The sequence below is a fragment of the Anser cygnoides genome, chromosome 3 (genome assembly GCF_040182565.1).
Source record: "Anser cygnoides isolate HZ-2024a breed goose chromosome 3, Taihu_goose_T2T_genome, whole genome shotgun sequence".
In the NCBI taxonomy this organism is placed as follows: domain Eukaryota; kingdom Metazoa; phylum Chordata; class Aves; order Anseriformes; family Anatidae; genus Anser; species Anser cygnoides.
In genome coordinates this window covers 67,949,681-67,966,176 of record NC_089875.1, presented here as the reverse complement: position 1 = coordinate 67,966,176, position 16,496 = coordinate 67,949,681, and the positions used below count along the sequence as shown (strand labels likewise).

The 16,496-nt window shown below is 34.1% G+C and overlaps 1 protein-coding gene across 14 annotated transcripts in view; it reads right to left on the bottom strand.

The window, feature by feature from the left end:
- Window positions 1-16,496, bottom strand: part of TBC1D32 (TBC1 domain family member 32) — an 89,533-nt gene that overhangs the window by 50,627 nt on the left and 22,410 nt on the right. For all 14 annotated transcript variants that reach the window (XR_010830397.1, XR_007163865.2, XM_048065529.2 and 11 more), the window contains 7 exons: window positions 15,915-16,116; window positions 12,058-12,140; window positions 10,411-10,549; window positions 9,676-9,763; window positions 8,045-8,163; window positions 7,167-7,283; window positions 4,618-4,706 (listed from right to left, as the gene is read on the bottom strand). Coding sequence is in view for 12 of the 14 variants with exons in the window: in XM_048065529.2 (XP_047921486.2) it covers window positions 4,618-4,706; window positions 7,167-7,283; window positions 8,045-8,163; window positions 9,676-9,763; window positions 10,411-10,549; window positions 12,058-12,140; window positions 15,915-16,116 (837 nt within the window). In the remaining 2 variants the exon portion in view is untranslated. The remainder of the gene's footprint in view (window positions 1-4,617; window positions 4,707-7,166; window positions 7,284-8,044; window positions 8,164-9,675; window positions 9,764-10,410; window positions 10,550-12,057; window positions 12,141-15,914; window positions 16,117-16,496) is intronic.

Below are 16,496 nucleotides of genomic sequence, written 5' to 3'. Positions count from 1 at the left end.
TTTTTGCTTAATGCCTACTAGCACGAGGTGTTTCAATGAACAGGTGCAGGGCTAACAACAAATATTCTTCTCATTCTGCAAGTACATAAAAAGATCTTTTGACTTCGTAACATTTAGGAGCTTTACCGACTTATAACCAAAAAAATCCCCTATGGGGAAAAAAAAGGAGGGCGGGGGTAGTGGTATATGTATGTAAGAATGTACGATTGATAAGAAAAAAAAGAAACAGGAAACCATGTTTATGTCTACTCTCAGTAACGCTGTTCCTCTTCTGTTTTATGCAAGTCAGAACTGACTGGATACCTTTGAACTTGTTTTGGAGTATTGATATTTTTAGAGACTGGGGGTTGGTTATCTAAGATAAAAAATTGGTACTTTGCCATGCTTTAGTCCAGTTAACAATACAGTATCACTCCAAAATTCACAGAAAACTGGATTTCTGAATAGAGAGCACAGCTATATGTTAATCCCTGAATAATGCTTTAGGCAGAGGCTTTGAAAATACATATATTATGCATATATTTTTTCAGCATGAGAAAAAACTCAACTCACAGATGTATTCACTCTACTGAAATACTATATAAGTTGCCTTGATATTCATTGGTCTGAAAGAAAAAGTATGTTACCACTGTTTACTCAACTCCTTTGTTAATAAAATTACAGTGATTCAAAGAGATCAGCCTTAAAAGCGAGGTGGTTAAGATATCTATTGTCACACCTTTATGAAAATTGTTCTCTCTCACATCCAATAACTTTTAAGATACAATCAATGTGTATGTTTGTATCAAAGAAATTAAGTTGATCATTAAATTAAGAAAATTCTCTCCGTAAATATAACATTAAAATTTATTACTTTGATTACTGCTGTGAATTCCCTTTTCCTAGGATTTGTGCTCTAATGGCAATTTAAATTAAGAATCTTCTAAAATAGAAAGTCTTCTAAGAATTTTTGTATGGGTTCCTATGCACCCAGATTTTCAGGCTGTACAAAATTGTGGCTGAAACAGTCTTCAATGTTCTTTTATCAGCCAATGCTGGCTGCTTGAAAAACTTCCTCCTGCTTCTAAATAAGTCCAAATCTGCTTTGAAGTTGAACTGACAGTTTGAAAATCATTCTATACATACATTAGGAACTATGTACTTTCATTTTTCTATTCTTATCTCCAATTTCTTGTCTAAAGTTTCCCTTTTTGAATAATAATAACATAAAAAAATATGAAAAGTGCCTTCAGGTGAATAGATCTTAACCTGGAAGTAGCAATAGCTGCAATAAAAGAAAACCAGATCAGAAAAAAAAAAAAAAAAAAAAAAAGGATTTAATTGGAAAATCACAAAATGATTAAGTTTGGAAGGGACCTCTGGAGGTCAGATACCTAGAAAGCAGGTTGCCGAGTATCATGTTCAAGTGGTTTTTGAAGATGTCGAAGGAAGGAGACTCCACTGCCTTTCTGGGCAACATATTCCAGTGCTCCATCACCAAACGTATGGGATTTATGTCATTCACCTTTGTGGGTCAAGAAATTACCTGTTTAATCCCTGACTAGAAAGCGGACACCTAGAAGTGTCCTCAGAGAACTACACTTGAGAGCACCTGAAACGTTAAGACTCAAGGGGCTTCAAAAAATCAAGATCCAAGAGCCTTTGGATCTCTCTGGATCAAATCAGAAATGATCTGCCAAAAGTCCAGGAACAATGAACCATCCATGCCTACTGAAGAAGGTTCTTAGGCCAAACCACTTCCGAGCTGAGAGTTACAAAAAAGGAGCCTCCCACTAGGATGACTTGCTGTGGAACTGATATTTTACTTGTCTGTACAAATGCACTCTCAGGAACATTCTTTATAGGCTAAGAGATACTGGCTATGCAAAACCATATCAAGCTTCCCTACAATTTCCCTTTGATTTCTGCTGCATGAACACTACTTCTCAGAGGAGGAAAGCGTGAAAAGGAAAGTTGTCAGTAGAGTCTCTGCAGAGCTGTCCATCAGTGTAATAGTTCAAAATTCATACTTACTCAAAATTAAAACAATCAGCCACCAGAAAATATAATAATAACACTGAAGAGACAAATGGATATACCTATACTTTTTTTGATTAAATAAACCATGGAAATGCCTATATATTTTAAATTGCATATAGTTAAACAGTTAATAAACTAAACAATTTTAAATCACTGAAGCACAGGCTGTGCAGATGCTGTTAAAAATTAGAGAAAGTGGTTTGGGCTGTTTACTGGTATTAAATTCAGTGGGAAAAAATAATCTAGGTAAACATTTCACCAAAATCCTACTGTCACAAAACAGTTCAGTTTTTCAGTATCGCAGTTATCACAAAAATTTAAGTGTTTTATTTCTACATAGCAGCAGAGAAATACAGCTCTTTTGCTCCTTTTAATGAGCTGTCTACATTTTCAGATCTGTTCAACATCTGATACTGTATTTGATCTACCTGCTGCTAAGCTTGATATTCTTGATGGGATTTGGTCAAGGAGCATACCAAGTACACAAGACAAGGTTTACTTTTCAGAACACAGATGTCTGTAGTCAGCAGGGTTCACAGAAAAGCTCATGGAACTCACTTTCAAAATGTATTTAACAGTAACTGTATACCTCTCATATTAAAATAATATAGACTAGGGTTTCTTGCAAGGCATAATACTGTAAACAATACCATAAGCATGGCAAATACCAGATTCATTCAGAATTCCAGTATTATTGCAATAGAAAATTTTCAGTAGCTACATAATAGTATATATTTGCCTTGTGCAGACATTTGAATTTGCCATAATAGAAGGCTTGTATGTGCCAATTTTCAATTATTTGGAAAAAAAAAAAATAACAGCAAGCCCCACATGCTCATAAAAGGCTATTTAATCAATAACAAAACAGTTCTTACTTTTTTTTTTCTTTTTGGTATACACAGGCCTGTATTATAATCCCTAGACTTGAATCATCCTTTCTTTTATAGGAAAGGCAATGAAGGGGTAAGAAAGCAACAGGACTTTTGAACAACAACGAAAATAAAAATTTTAAAAAAAAAAGAATCTGGCAATTTGGCTCTACATATGAAGTGAAAAGAGGAATATCAGACATCTTCTGGATTTCTGCTTGTTTTTTGACTTTGTCTGTTTTCAGCAGAAAATGCCATTTCCACGGTGAACTCTAAAGCCCATCTTATCTGCTTAACCATATGGCTTCTTTTGACTGATTATGGATGAGTTTTTTACATTGCTCTTATGTGTAGTTACGGGTAGTTCTGTTACCTCACAGAGTAGAGGCTGTGTTAAAAATATTGCAAGCATTAAACACAACTTCACCACATGATTCATGGATTTGTATAACAGCCTTTGCCTTACAGCATGGGAGTCAACTGCTTACGTGCTCAGATTCAGTAAATCATTTTTGCCTACAAAGAAAAGCATTCCAATATCACGGTACAAGAAGTGCGTTCTTTTACCTTATAAGTCTAGAACACAATCTAAAAGCAAATTATTATTTTAAACTTTAAAACAGCTCACTTTCCTTCATCTTTATTGATGTCAATGGGGATTCTGTCAAGCTTTTTATGGAGTCAGGATAAACCTACATGCCTCATAACATGTTAATTTTCAAATAATATCTTAGGATTTCTCATTCCTATCCAACCACTGATTTCCCCCAAACAACATTTGTAACTCCCGATTTAGAAGACAAAATCATTTTATCTCCCACCTATAAATTCTGCCACTGTTCATATCTTCCATGCTCATACTTATCAGCAAATTACCCTACATCTTATTGTTAGTCATACATAGTATAAAATAATTTTACCTTGATATTAAAGTAAAGATACAGTTGCAGAAAGCTAATGTTGCTGTCCTTAACCAACTGGGCTATACCCTGCCCAAGCAAGATTATCAAAATTTTCCATACTATGAAGAACAATCCAAGACAGTTTTTATTTCAATTGCACAAAACATGTTACTAAATAAGTCAGTTAAAGGATTTATATATACATCTTTGGAAAACAGGGGGGAAAAAAGCACAAAAAATGCAGAAACTCTAATTAGTATGTTAAAATATTATAAAACACTTAAAATATGCTGACACTGTCATGTTCATGTTTTCTAACATTAATGTTCCTTCAGGTTCTAGAAATAATTGTGATCTAATAGTACTATTTTCAAAATAAGTATGGGTGAAATTGGTGATAATTAAACCAATGTACTAAAAAAATAATTCTAAGTAGAGGGGGACTAGATATAATAAAACCTCATATAGTTTAAAATACTTGGCTTATTTTAGTACTTCAGTATGATTTTTGTTTTATGCACTACATGCACTACAATGGATGTAACACATTCTTTTCAATCAGCTAGACAAAATAACATGCAATTTCTATTATTGCTTATCATATTACAATATATCCATTTACAGGTAATAAGATTAGATTCATTGCTATTTTCATTTTGTAGAACACTTTTCATTCAATCTTCTTATGTTAAAAAAGGGGGGGGGTTGTAGAATTTCACCTTCATGAATAATAAAAAACAAATATTATCTTATCAGAAGCAACACATCCAAGCATGTTATATCCTATTTTGTTAATGTGACCAGAGAATATAAAAAGAGAATCTTACCTCAAACCAAAGATATGTGATTGTTCATAACTGAATAAGGAATGAATTTTAGCTTCTGAATTCAAAATAATAAGCCTGTCAATGATATCCTGCCAAAGAAAGACAAATGTAAAAAAACCCTCTGTATTTCACACAGATAACAGTTCTTTAAGGATGTTTACTATAAAATGAAACCTATTATTAAAAAATAAATATTTAATTTTTTTCTGTAATACGAGGTGCTTTCCACCAAACAAAGTCAATGGCAAGAAGAAACCATTGAGAAGGTTTAGAAAATAACTTAGTAATTAGATTTAAACAATCATTGAATATACAAAAAGATCCTGACATGGCATGTATTTGAGTTCTTATTCAGTATTAAACCATGAGACAAATGCTAAACTGTTTTTTTGTTGTGTTTTTTTTTGAAATGTTTGAAATGTGTATACATCTGATTTAATGAAAAGAACAGCAAATTCTTTAGTATAACACCCTCTCTAACACTGGTTCAGAACACGGCCACTTATTTTCAGAGGCCAGCATCCAAGGCCATCCATGACTAGGCTTGAATGTTGAGGATATCGTCTAATGTAATAGAGAGTTTTCTGAGTACTCAGACTCAACCATTATATGTTGATGTTAGATGAACACCCTCCTTTAACTGCCTATTTCCCTTCTGTTAACTACACAGTCTTGTGTGTCTAACTTGGACTTACACAACCCACTTTTGCACACTACTTAGGTGAGCAAACCCCATCCAAAATATATTTATCTGTAACTCTTCAGGGAAATTCAGGGAAGAAGGACTTGGGGGTTCTGGTGAATGAAAAGCTTGACATGAGCCAGCAGTGTGCACTTGCAGCCCAGAAGGCCAACTGCATCCTGGGCTGCATCAACACAGGAGTGGCCATTAGGGAGCAGGAGGGAATTGTCTCCCTCTGCTCTGCCTTTGTGAGGCCTCACTTGGAGTGCTGCATCCAGGTCTGGGGCCCCCAGCACAAGAAGGATGTGGGGTTGTTAGAATGGGTCCAAAGGAGGGCCATGAAGTTCATCAGAGGGTTGGAGCACCTCTCCTATGAAGAAATGCTGAGAGAGCTGAGGATGTTCAGCTTGGAGAAGACTCTGGGGTGGCCTAATTGCAGCTTTTCAATACTTAAAGAAAGGGTTAAAAAAAAGATGGAGTGCAACTTTTTTATCGGGCAGACAATGCCAGGACAAGGGAGAATGGCTTTAAACTAAAAGTGGGAAGATTTAGATTAGAGGTTAAGAGGAAATTCTTCTCTCAGAGGGTGGTGAGGCACTGGAACAGGTTGCCCAGAGAGGTTGTGGATGCCCCATCCCTGAAGGTGCTCAAGACCATGTTGGGTGAGGCCCTGGGCAACCTCATCTAGTGGGTGGCATCCCTGCCCATGGCAGGGTTGTTGGAACTAGACGATCTTTAAGGTCCCTTCCAAGCCAAGACGTTCTGTGAGTCTATGAATTTCAAACAATCGTATCAGTATTGCTATTTCTGGAAACCTAGAGAATTCCAGAAAACTGTTGGAAGTTCCACAAAAGCCAAAGTAACACACGCTTTCAAAAGCCATAAAAAAAAAACATTACTTAAGATCTACCCCAGTTTGAAAACTCTGAAATATTTATCATCTTCAGCATACATCTCCCCTGCTTCCAGTACCTCAGAAAACTTTATGACTGAGCAGTAGTATCTATCAGTGGACATACCAACACTGAGTGGATTGAAAAAAAAATGAAACTTTTCATACCATTCACTCTTGAAATCAACAAAACAGTGTTACAAAAAAAAAAAAAACCTACAAGAATACTTTCCAAACATAATGTACACTATTATGACATACACAGTCTAAACAACAACTTAAACTATCACCAGTCCAGAGCTTACACTAAGCAAACACTTTAATGCAACAGCAATTCAAAGTGCTAGCTCATTAGCAAAGATCTAATTTTAACTGCCACTCAAGGTCACAGATTAAATTTGCCTGTGCTTCACAGATGAGAAAAAAAGAAATGGATTGTGGCTGGAAGAAGTAATACCAAATGATACTAACAGAATACTATTTTTCTTAAGACTAAAATATGCCTTGATCAGTAATTTTCCGGTTAGTGATTTTTTGTTTGCATGAATCATCTGTGCTATTAAGAAAGCCTGAGGTGCTTCTATTTTTATTTTTATTTTTGAATCCACAGTGTAATAAAGCAATATTATATAAATACAAATATAGGTGTTTTCCAGCATTTGCAAGCATGTATGCACACACAGAGATAACTAAGTATGTCACTTTTTGTGGAAAAACACATTCTCATACAAGCCAGTAAATAGGATCTTTAAATTAGGCATCATTTTTTTTATTATCTTTAGGATTTCAAAATGAAAATTTTGGTTAACGTGAATTGATACGTGCATATACTGCCCTCATGCTGTATATAATACAAAATGCAGAAAATTTCAAAGGAGAAGAAATAACTTACTGTTTATTACAGTAATAATTTCTCAATAAAAATATCCTCATGTAACTATTATTTTTCTTTAAAATCTATAAAACTCTACTTACAATAATATCTGTAGGTACTTCACGGAGTGAATATTTTGGTTTATTTGGTATATCCTGTTTACTCAGGAGCTCAAGAACTGCAGGATAAGTGAGCAAGTTTATCAGAGACAGAAAAGACTAGAGAAAAAAAATAAAAAGGATGACAAAAGGTATTGTTAGTCAGCTAAGTATAACCAAATATACGTTCAAAATTATTTACTTTAAATTTGTTCTTATCCTTCTTTGTAGGCTGGAATTGACATAGAGCTACCAAAATCACTGCAAACCTGGCAGGTGTATATACAATCAAAAAGATCAGTAGTCTCTGTGAAGTATGTACAAGCAATCAAATTTTATAAGTGGTGGCTTAGTAAAGTTGAACATTTTTCCAATGGAAAAAATGAAATTTAATTCTGGAAATAACTTCAGAATTATTTTGAAAATCCTAACACTTGCACTACCATGCAATTCTAAATTTTAGAGACACAGCACACTCTAAAACACATTTTTCATAGAATCATAGAATATCCCGAGTTGGAAGGGACCCACAAGGATCATCGAGTCCAACTCCTGGCAACGCAAAAATATTTCTCCCTGATCTTACTACAGTAACTCAAGACTTGAACTGATAGCTAGTATTTTGAAAATTTCACTTCTGTCATGCCTATTTACTGTTATATCACCTTTAATGGAACCTTGGCATTGTGATCCACCATGTAACAGAAGAATTTTTTCAATTAACCATTATTTGACTAGCATATTACATCAATTTTGCCCCATATGAGAGAAAGCAGGTATAGTTGCAATAAAAGACTAGTAAAAGTTATGTAACATAATATCTGAAATACAGTACTGTTTTTTTCCATGCCAGTAAAGAAGATTATTAATTAACTTCTCACCTTCTGACAGCTTTGGTCAATAGGGTCAACTGGAGTAGATTTGGGTTGAGTTATCCTCACATCATCTTTTCCACACTCCAAAAGAGTCCATAATTCAGTTACAAGGGCCTTTATAAACCCTAAAACATTTTTTTTTTGTTTTAATCGTGAGAATGGTAAGAACACCAGAAAATCAGTTTTCATATTAAAAAACATTTTACACCACAATTTTAACCCAGATTCTCAAAATTTTCTACATTGTGGACTAAAATTTCACAAGACAGACTGCCTGAGTCTTACTCTCTCCCTTCTATTCTCAATCCTTTGGTCAAATCACCTTTCTACAGCAATGTTCTTATATTCAGTTTTACAGTAGCAGTTCACAAAGAATATTGTACTACAGTAGGATGATATTTATATAAATTGCATGTTTCATGTAAATGAGCTGCTGATGTTTCTTAACAAGTTAACTTCTCAAGACTTAGCTAGCATTGGCTCTGGGTTTTATTGGTGAGTTATTGTAAATTTGTATATACGCACAGTTTATTGGTGAGTTATAGTACGAAAATGGTATAAAAACATACCATAATGACTGAAAAAATATTTTTAAGGGAAACACTACGAGCTGAATTTAAATAGTTTAGTAATAACAATAATATTTTTTTAAAAAGGAAAAATAGCCATCTACATTTGAAATCTCCAAGTGTAAATTACAAACTTAATATAAACTTCACAGACATTACACAACCTGCTCTAAGGGCTGAAAATCAATGCTTATTATTTTTGATCTACCATTTTTCTTTGATGCTGAAGGCCATAAGAAGCAAGACAACCTTAAATAGGACAGATGGATTTACTCAAGTAAGTCTGCTCCCTGCTCTCTGAAAAATACCAGAGGCATAAATAATAAACAAATAACAATCATTTTCCTTGACTGGCAGAATTTCCCTGCCTTTGTAATAATCTTTCAGCCAAGCCACTTTAATTACACACCAACCATTTCTAGATACTCAAAGAGAATATATGCAACTTTTGTACCTCACTGAATTCCTTAGCAACTCAAGGATAGCTTTACATTATTGCTAAGATTCTAATTAACACAACGACTACCTAGACACCTGTGTGGTATTACAACAGTTAATTTCTCTGAACATGAATTCAAAAAAATCTCAATTCTGTCTCATTGTTGCACCAGAGCATAAACGACATTCAGGTCTATGAAGCTTCTCACTCTGAGCTGTCAGTAGCCATGGAAAAGTGCATATAAATTACAGAAATCAACACTTAATAATTCTGATCTGCCAATCAATAAGTACTTGCAAATTATTAACAGCTTTTTTATTATTATTATTATTTTTAACAGTCATAAATGCACAAACAGGAAATTTCTGGAAATCAAAAACAATGAAATAAAAATTTGTGTAATGTGGGGGGGGGAAAAACCTTCATCAAGATAAGTGAATGACTTTGAAGTCTGAAAGAATAAATTTCCCTGAATAATAATAATAATAAAAAAAAAATAGGCATTTAAAGAGCCTTTGCTAATAATGCATAATTATTCCAGTCTGTTCATCTTTTTAATACCTTTCCCACCATTTTTTTCTACTGTGCAAGACAACAGCACATTCTTATAACACCCTTCTTAAAATTACCTGAAGTCTGTAGAGCTACTGCACCTGTTGGTGTTGTTGCCAGTTGTGCAATAATCACTCCATTACCAAACTCTTCACATTTGTTTGTCTGTTAGTAACAAATATAAAAGCACAGATTTAGTATGGCAGAGGACATGAAGCTCTTAAAAGATCTCTTAAATATTGATATTTCCTACACATGTTTATAGAATTTAATCCACTGTAATATTAGACTTGAACAGTTCACAGATCTTGTACAGACTTGCCAGGGTCAGATTCCAAACAAAACATCAAGTAAAGTATCTTACCAAAATTTAAATGCTAAATACTATGTTTGGGAGATGCAACATCAGCAAATAATAAAAACATTGGTATTATAATGTTCTTTGCACACTTTCAGTAGAATGTCCATAACATTTTTTCTCCTAAAATGCATATAAGCTGATTTTTGGTTACATGCTAACATTTTATCTAGATTTCAACAATGCCTACCAACAAGATTTCACTTTGAACTTCCCAGTAAAAAGTCATAAAAACTCATTATATATATGGCATTCTAAAGATGGTTAACATCCAACAAAATTAAATCTATGGGACACTAACATCAAATATCATTATCTACATTTAAAATTAATTTTCTGTGCAGTATAAATGACAAAAGTGCTTCTGGATTTATTTTCTTATTATTTTCTTTCTTCTTTATTTTATTGTAACCATTAAAGGAAAGAAATACTGTAACTGCTCTGTAACGCTTACCTGGAGTTTTGTTGATAAACTGTTGAACATAAAGCTCACACAGTCATTCATGGCCCCTGTACTATGAAGCAGAAAAAGTCCTTTTGGTGTGGCAGAAAAATTTAACAAGGCATCTAGCAAAGTTTCTTCCCATAATAAACTGTAAGAATAGCAAAATAGTCATTACATATATATATAAAAATAAATCATGTGAAAAAAAAACTATAAATTAACTTTAAAAAGCAAAAGGTTTCATTCACCTGACTACATGTAGGCTATGTTATCTTTAAAAAAATAATAATAATAATGTGCAAACATCCAAACTCATCCTGGCAGAAGGATTAGGTTACACGGTAAGGAAGGAGCACAGAACAGACAGATGATGCAACAGGGAACTGAGAAGACCTGTGTCATCCATACACGTACCTATGATTTACCAAGTCTTTTAAGGCATTAATGTGGCAGTTGCAAAGTGGCAAAACTGGCAGAGAATTTCTCACTGATGTAAAAACACTCTGAGGAACTAATAAAAACCCATGTTTGAAGAGAGAAAGACTCCTGCTAGAAAATTAGTACAGAATTATGAAAATAAGGTGCAATATATACAACAGTTTCCTTTTTTTTAAGAGCAGTAATACTTTCTACCAACATGGCAGGGAGAACAGCAATTACAATAAGCAAGTATGATGATGCCTTCTGCCCTATAAAATATTCTGTCCCCCCAAAATAAAAGTGAATTAATTCCATGACCTTTGACAAGGTACTACTGACCACTTCAGGCATCGCTAAACTCTTATGATTCTGCTTCCCTAAAAGCACTTGCTTAGTGGATTCTCACTTCTAGTTCTCATTTCCCCCTTTTGATTCCTATCACTAAGAATCCTATCCTTGTGCAGCAAGCAGCTTTTCTCACAGCAGTCAACCATTACCCCAAACTTTAATCACTTCTGCAGAATCCTTGCCATGTTGTGTTCTGAAGCAAAAATTTCACCCAGAAATATATCAGTTTCTCTCGTTCTGTAATGAAATCGAAAATCTAGATGATAGAAGGAAATTGTAGCTTATGCCAATGGTACTGATTAGTGATAGCCTCCTCAGTAAGAGCTCTGCATCTCTGAATTTCTTTTTACCACTAGTTTGGAATTGCCATCCAGTTCACATGCCACCACTACAGGCTTGAGTCAAAACTGTTGTGGTATGTTTGCAAATTATACATGAAATCTATGTTAAAGTATAATCAAAAATCTGCTTAAATAACTGGGACTGCACTAACACGAACATAAATCTCGATTTTAAGGCTCACAGGTCTGTATGCTTCCAGATAAGAAATATACAGGTATGCATATATACCTGAATATAAGGGACGTTAAATTTCAATATAAAAGAAAGGATGTCTTCGTCTTAACATGTAAGATGGCCTACATTCTGACTTTCAGCCAGAATGTAGGCAATCTTGCTATGTAGTATTATGAAGGTGTAGATACCATTCAGCAGAAGAGTTTTAAATTAATATCCCATCAGAGCCACTCAAATGAGACTCGTGCTAAGATGACCGTGCTCCTGGCAAAAGCCCTAAAAAATGCAGGGTTATAAAATGTTGAATTGTGAATAAAATAGCAGTGTCCATTCATGCTTGTACACATGCATAAATTAAGCATCAACACTTACACATTTTTTGACTCTAGACTTATTGACGAAGTAGAGTCTGTATCGGTTACAGGAGTGGGTACTCTTTCTGAAAGCAAGCTCATCTGTGAAATTAAAATAATAATAATAATAATAGTAATAAACAACCCTTCTTACTGTTTGTTTATTTACACCATTTTTAAGCTCCAGATCTTGCTGTTGTTTTACTTAAAAAAAAAAAAAACAGTGATCAGATTCTGAGTCTAGCCTTTGGTATGGAATATATCATTCTACTACATTTTTTATTCCAGGAGAGCTCATTTTCCACATTTAACTCAGGCATAAACATTTTAAAGCTATTACTTTTTTTTTTTTTAAGTTTTTATTCTTTAATTTTTGAAATTTTTAAAAAATGTATTTTTAATCATATTTTTTTAGCCAAAATTTTCATGCAAAAACTAAAAAAACAAGAACAACATTTTAATTCTACTTTTGCCACAGGTAATGGAAATAACAGCCTCTGGAACCAATGACTCAATGCCAAATTTATTAAGCAATTCTGCCAATTTTTATTTTATTTATAATATTCCTTTTATTTATAATATTTATATATTTTATGTATTTATATACATTATTTATAATATTAATTTTATTTATAATATTATTTTATTTATATGATTTATGTATATAGCTATGAATATACATAAAGCTACAGAGAGATAAAGATTTTATATATGTGTGTGTGTGCATGCACACATAAAAACATATTTGATGGTGTTTTAATTAAAAAGATGTTTTAAAATAACTTAAAAGGACCATATTTTAAAATAACTTAAAAGGACCATATTATACTATTCTAATGTAAGTGAGCAGTTGTTAATTTCAGTGAACATAGTAAAGTTACCCTCTTATAAATGTGATCTAAGACATTCACAAAAGATTCCTGAATTAAACTAATTAGTTACCTTGGCCCTGTTAAGTTTCCCTTTTATCATCATCTGTACAAAAATGCCAGCTTCTCCCTCAGAATTCCAGCAAGATCTGCCATGTAAGACAGGTGGAAGTAAATCTTTGTAACTAATGCTTGGATATAATATTTTATTTTTATTTTATTCATGGTCCACCATTTCTGATAAACAATAAATGGTAGAATATTTTAAACTGCAGATGTTTTGAAATTGAACAACAGAAAAACACTTTAAAAAAAAAATCAAGATGGCAGAGTTGAAAACATGACTTCACTGTCCTAAACTGTTGATTCCTGAAGCCCTGATTCCCCTTGACCTCCAAAGCAATATGAAGAAATAGAATTTTGTCAGTTAAATGTTTCATGATTCAATTCCACACACTCATGCTATTTATCCTTTATGTGTCAAAGCAATTTGTCTAAATGATGTTATATATCATAATAAAATCTTTTGATGTGCAAAGTTTTTTTTTGTGTATGTGTAGATGCTATGGTACTCTAGAGCAAATAAATGGAAATACCCATCAAAAGCATATGACAGTCTGACTGATAAACATTATACAGAGCAACAAGTTAGTTCAAGTAAGACTGACTATTTACATACCACGAAAGCACGAAAAGATTGACAGATTTTTAAGTTATGTGAATTACAGCATGATTAAATTGAACTAAACTCCAGAGTTCTCAATGCAAGGAAGAACATTTCAAAACCAACATTTTCTGATGGGAAATAGAGTTTACTGTGATATAATTACGGTTGTAATGTTTTACTTTCAATCAAGATTTATGCTTTTGTGATAATACTTGTATACGAAAGTAGTGAAAAATATCCACAGGGTAACGATTCAAGTTTTCTCTCATGCTTTATCTTTCTGATATTTTCTGCCTTAGTTTACATTGTGACTATGTTTCTAAGCATTATAAAAGCATACAGCATTTGACAAGTAGAACAGATGTTCCATTTTGTTTCCCTTGCATTCAATCTCTCTCCTGATTCCTTGACTTCAAAAAAAAGCTTTAGTATTTTAAACATTTTTTTTTCCAGCTTGGTCTGATCCTTCTCCTCTAAGAAAGTATTTTACAAACACTGGAGAGGGAAAAAAAAAATAAAAGTTTCAATTTTTCAGAATAAAGTAGTGTAGCACAGCTTGTCTTTCCACAGAGTTCTAGTATCTGTAGTTTAAATATATTGTTTCAGTTTTGCTGGAAGCCAAAATTGAAGTTTTATACACTATCCTTATCTAAATATTGACAATGTAATTTTAATGATTCCAACCTTTGTTTGAATTTTACTTCACTGTGAACTTTTTGAAAACTGCTCTTGCAGCATCTGCTGCTATTTTTCCATATTAACAATAACAATAATTGATAAGAATTTTCACACTGCACATAGGAACTCTGCTATAGGAACAATGAAAATAGAAAAGTTTATTGAATAAAGCAAGGATCTACATATCTTGTTCAGTAAATTTATAATAGAAAGCAAAATTGGCAGAACTGTTGGACCCAATTTCTCTCAGACAGAAAAAACACTAGACTAGCATCAGACAGAAGTTAAAGTGCAATCTCTATACTTCATAAGATATCCATGTACAAGTATGACAAGAACACCTGCTTGCACATCTCATTATGGTCTCTAGAGAATATATCAATGGCATCTAAGCATTTAAGTCCAATATTTGTAATCGCCTTTTTTCTTTGTATCTTCCACCAAACCTAACCAGAAATTATTCCTAACACACAATCTAAACCTCCCCTGGTGCAGCTTGAGACCATTTCTTCATGTCCTATCACTTGTCACCTGAGAAAGGCGATGGATATCCTCCTCACTGCAACGTTCTTTCAGGTAGTTGTAGAGAGTGTTAAGGTCTCCCCTCAGCCCCCTCCAGACTAAACAACCCCAATGCCTTTAGTCATTCTTCATAACTCTTGTTTTCTCGTACCTTCACCAGCTTCATCACTCTTCTCTGGATATGCCTGAGCAGCTCTATTAATATCCTTCTCCTAGTGAGGGGCCCAAAACTGAACACAGTATTTGAGGTGCAGTCTCAACAGTGTTGCATACAAGGAGACAATTGTTTCCAGAGTCCTGCTGGCCACACTATTTCTGATGCAGGCCATGGTGCAATCGCCTTCTTGCCCACCTGGGCACACTGCTGGCTCATGTTTAACCAGCTGCTGACCAGCCACTCTTCTGGCCTATACCACTGCATGGGGTTGCTATGAACCAAGTGCAGGACCTGGCATTTACCCTTACTGAATGTTATGTGTTTGAACTCAGCCCATCAGTCCAGCTTATCCAGATCTGTCTGCAAAGCCTTCCTACCTTCAAGCAGATCTACAGTCCCACTAACTTAGTATTGTCTGCAAACTTACTGAGAGTGCACTTGATCTCCTCATCCAGATCACTGATAAAAATGTCAAACAAAACCTACACCAGTACTGATCACTGGGGAACACCGCTGTTGACCAGCAGTCAGCTGGATTGAACTTCATGCACTACAACTCTTTGAGCCTGACCATCCAGCAAACTATGCACTTGTCCAAGCCATGAGTAGCCAGTTTGTCCAGGAGAATACTTTGGGAAAATTTTTTTACTAAAATCCTATGATAAGTAGACAAATTGTGAACATCAGATGACCTCTAGTATCAAGGACTGTTAAAAAAAAAACTGATCAATGAATGACAGGTCTACCCATACATCCTCAGAGATCCTGGTTTAATCTTCAAGCACGTAAGTCTTAAAATAAGCATCTGCTAGGTTCACACATAGAAGGAAATTTTGAAAAGTAGAACTTCATTTTTTAGATCAATTACAAGTACTCTTATCTCACTATTTAAGTATAGGGAATCTAAAGCAAAGAACTATTACATAACCTGAACCTCTTACAGTAAGATTTTTCTGATCTTCCCAATCCAAAGCAAGATTTACCTTTTTCCAGGCCTCTCCAATAGATTCATGCAAGCCATAAGGAATTAGCATCTGCAGGCCTTCACATGTTCTGTACATCTGACGACATACAAAAATGAAAGCTCCTTTAACAACTGGCAAAAGCTCGGATCCAGATAAAAGAGTAATGTCGTCATGAAGAAGTTTCTTTGTAAACTGAACAATTACATGAACAGCTGTAGGACTAGAAATAAAATAACATTTTTAAATGTTGGTTTGTAGTCATCAATGAGCCTTGAAACAAATCCTTTGACAGAGCTTATAAAAATTGTTCTAGGGGTAATGGAAAGAAACTACGACCCACTATGGAGGGACCAACTATATTAATACTTGCAACAGCAGTCAGAATAAAAGAAATGCACAGCAAGTGATTTTACTTTGGTTACGGGTTCACATAAAACAAAAATGCAGTCACAACCTTCCATCTAGTCCACATGGCCACAAACTACACAAACTGTGTCTTTTACATGAGTCCAGTTGGGAAAAGTAACAAGACAGTCATTTTAGCTTTTATTTAATCAAAAAGGCTATCAGTATTCTTGAAGCACATCAGGCAAAATTTAT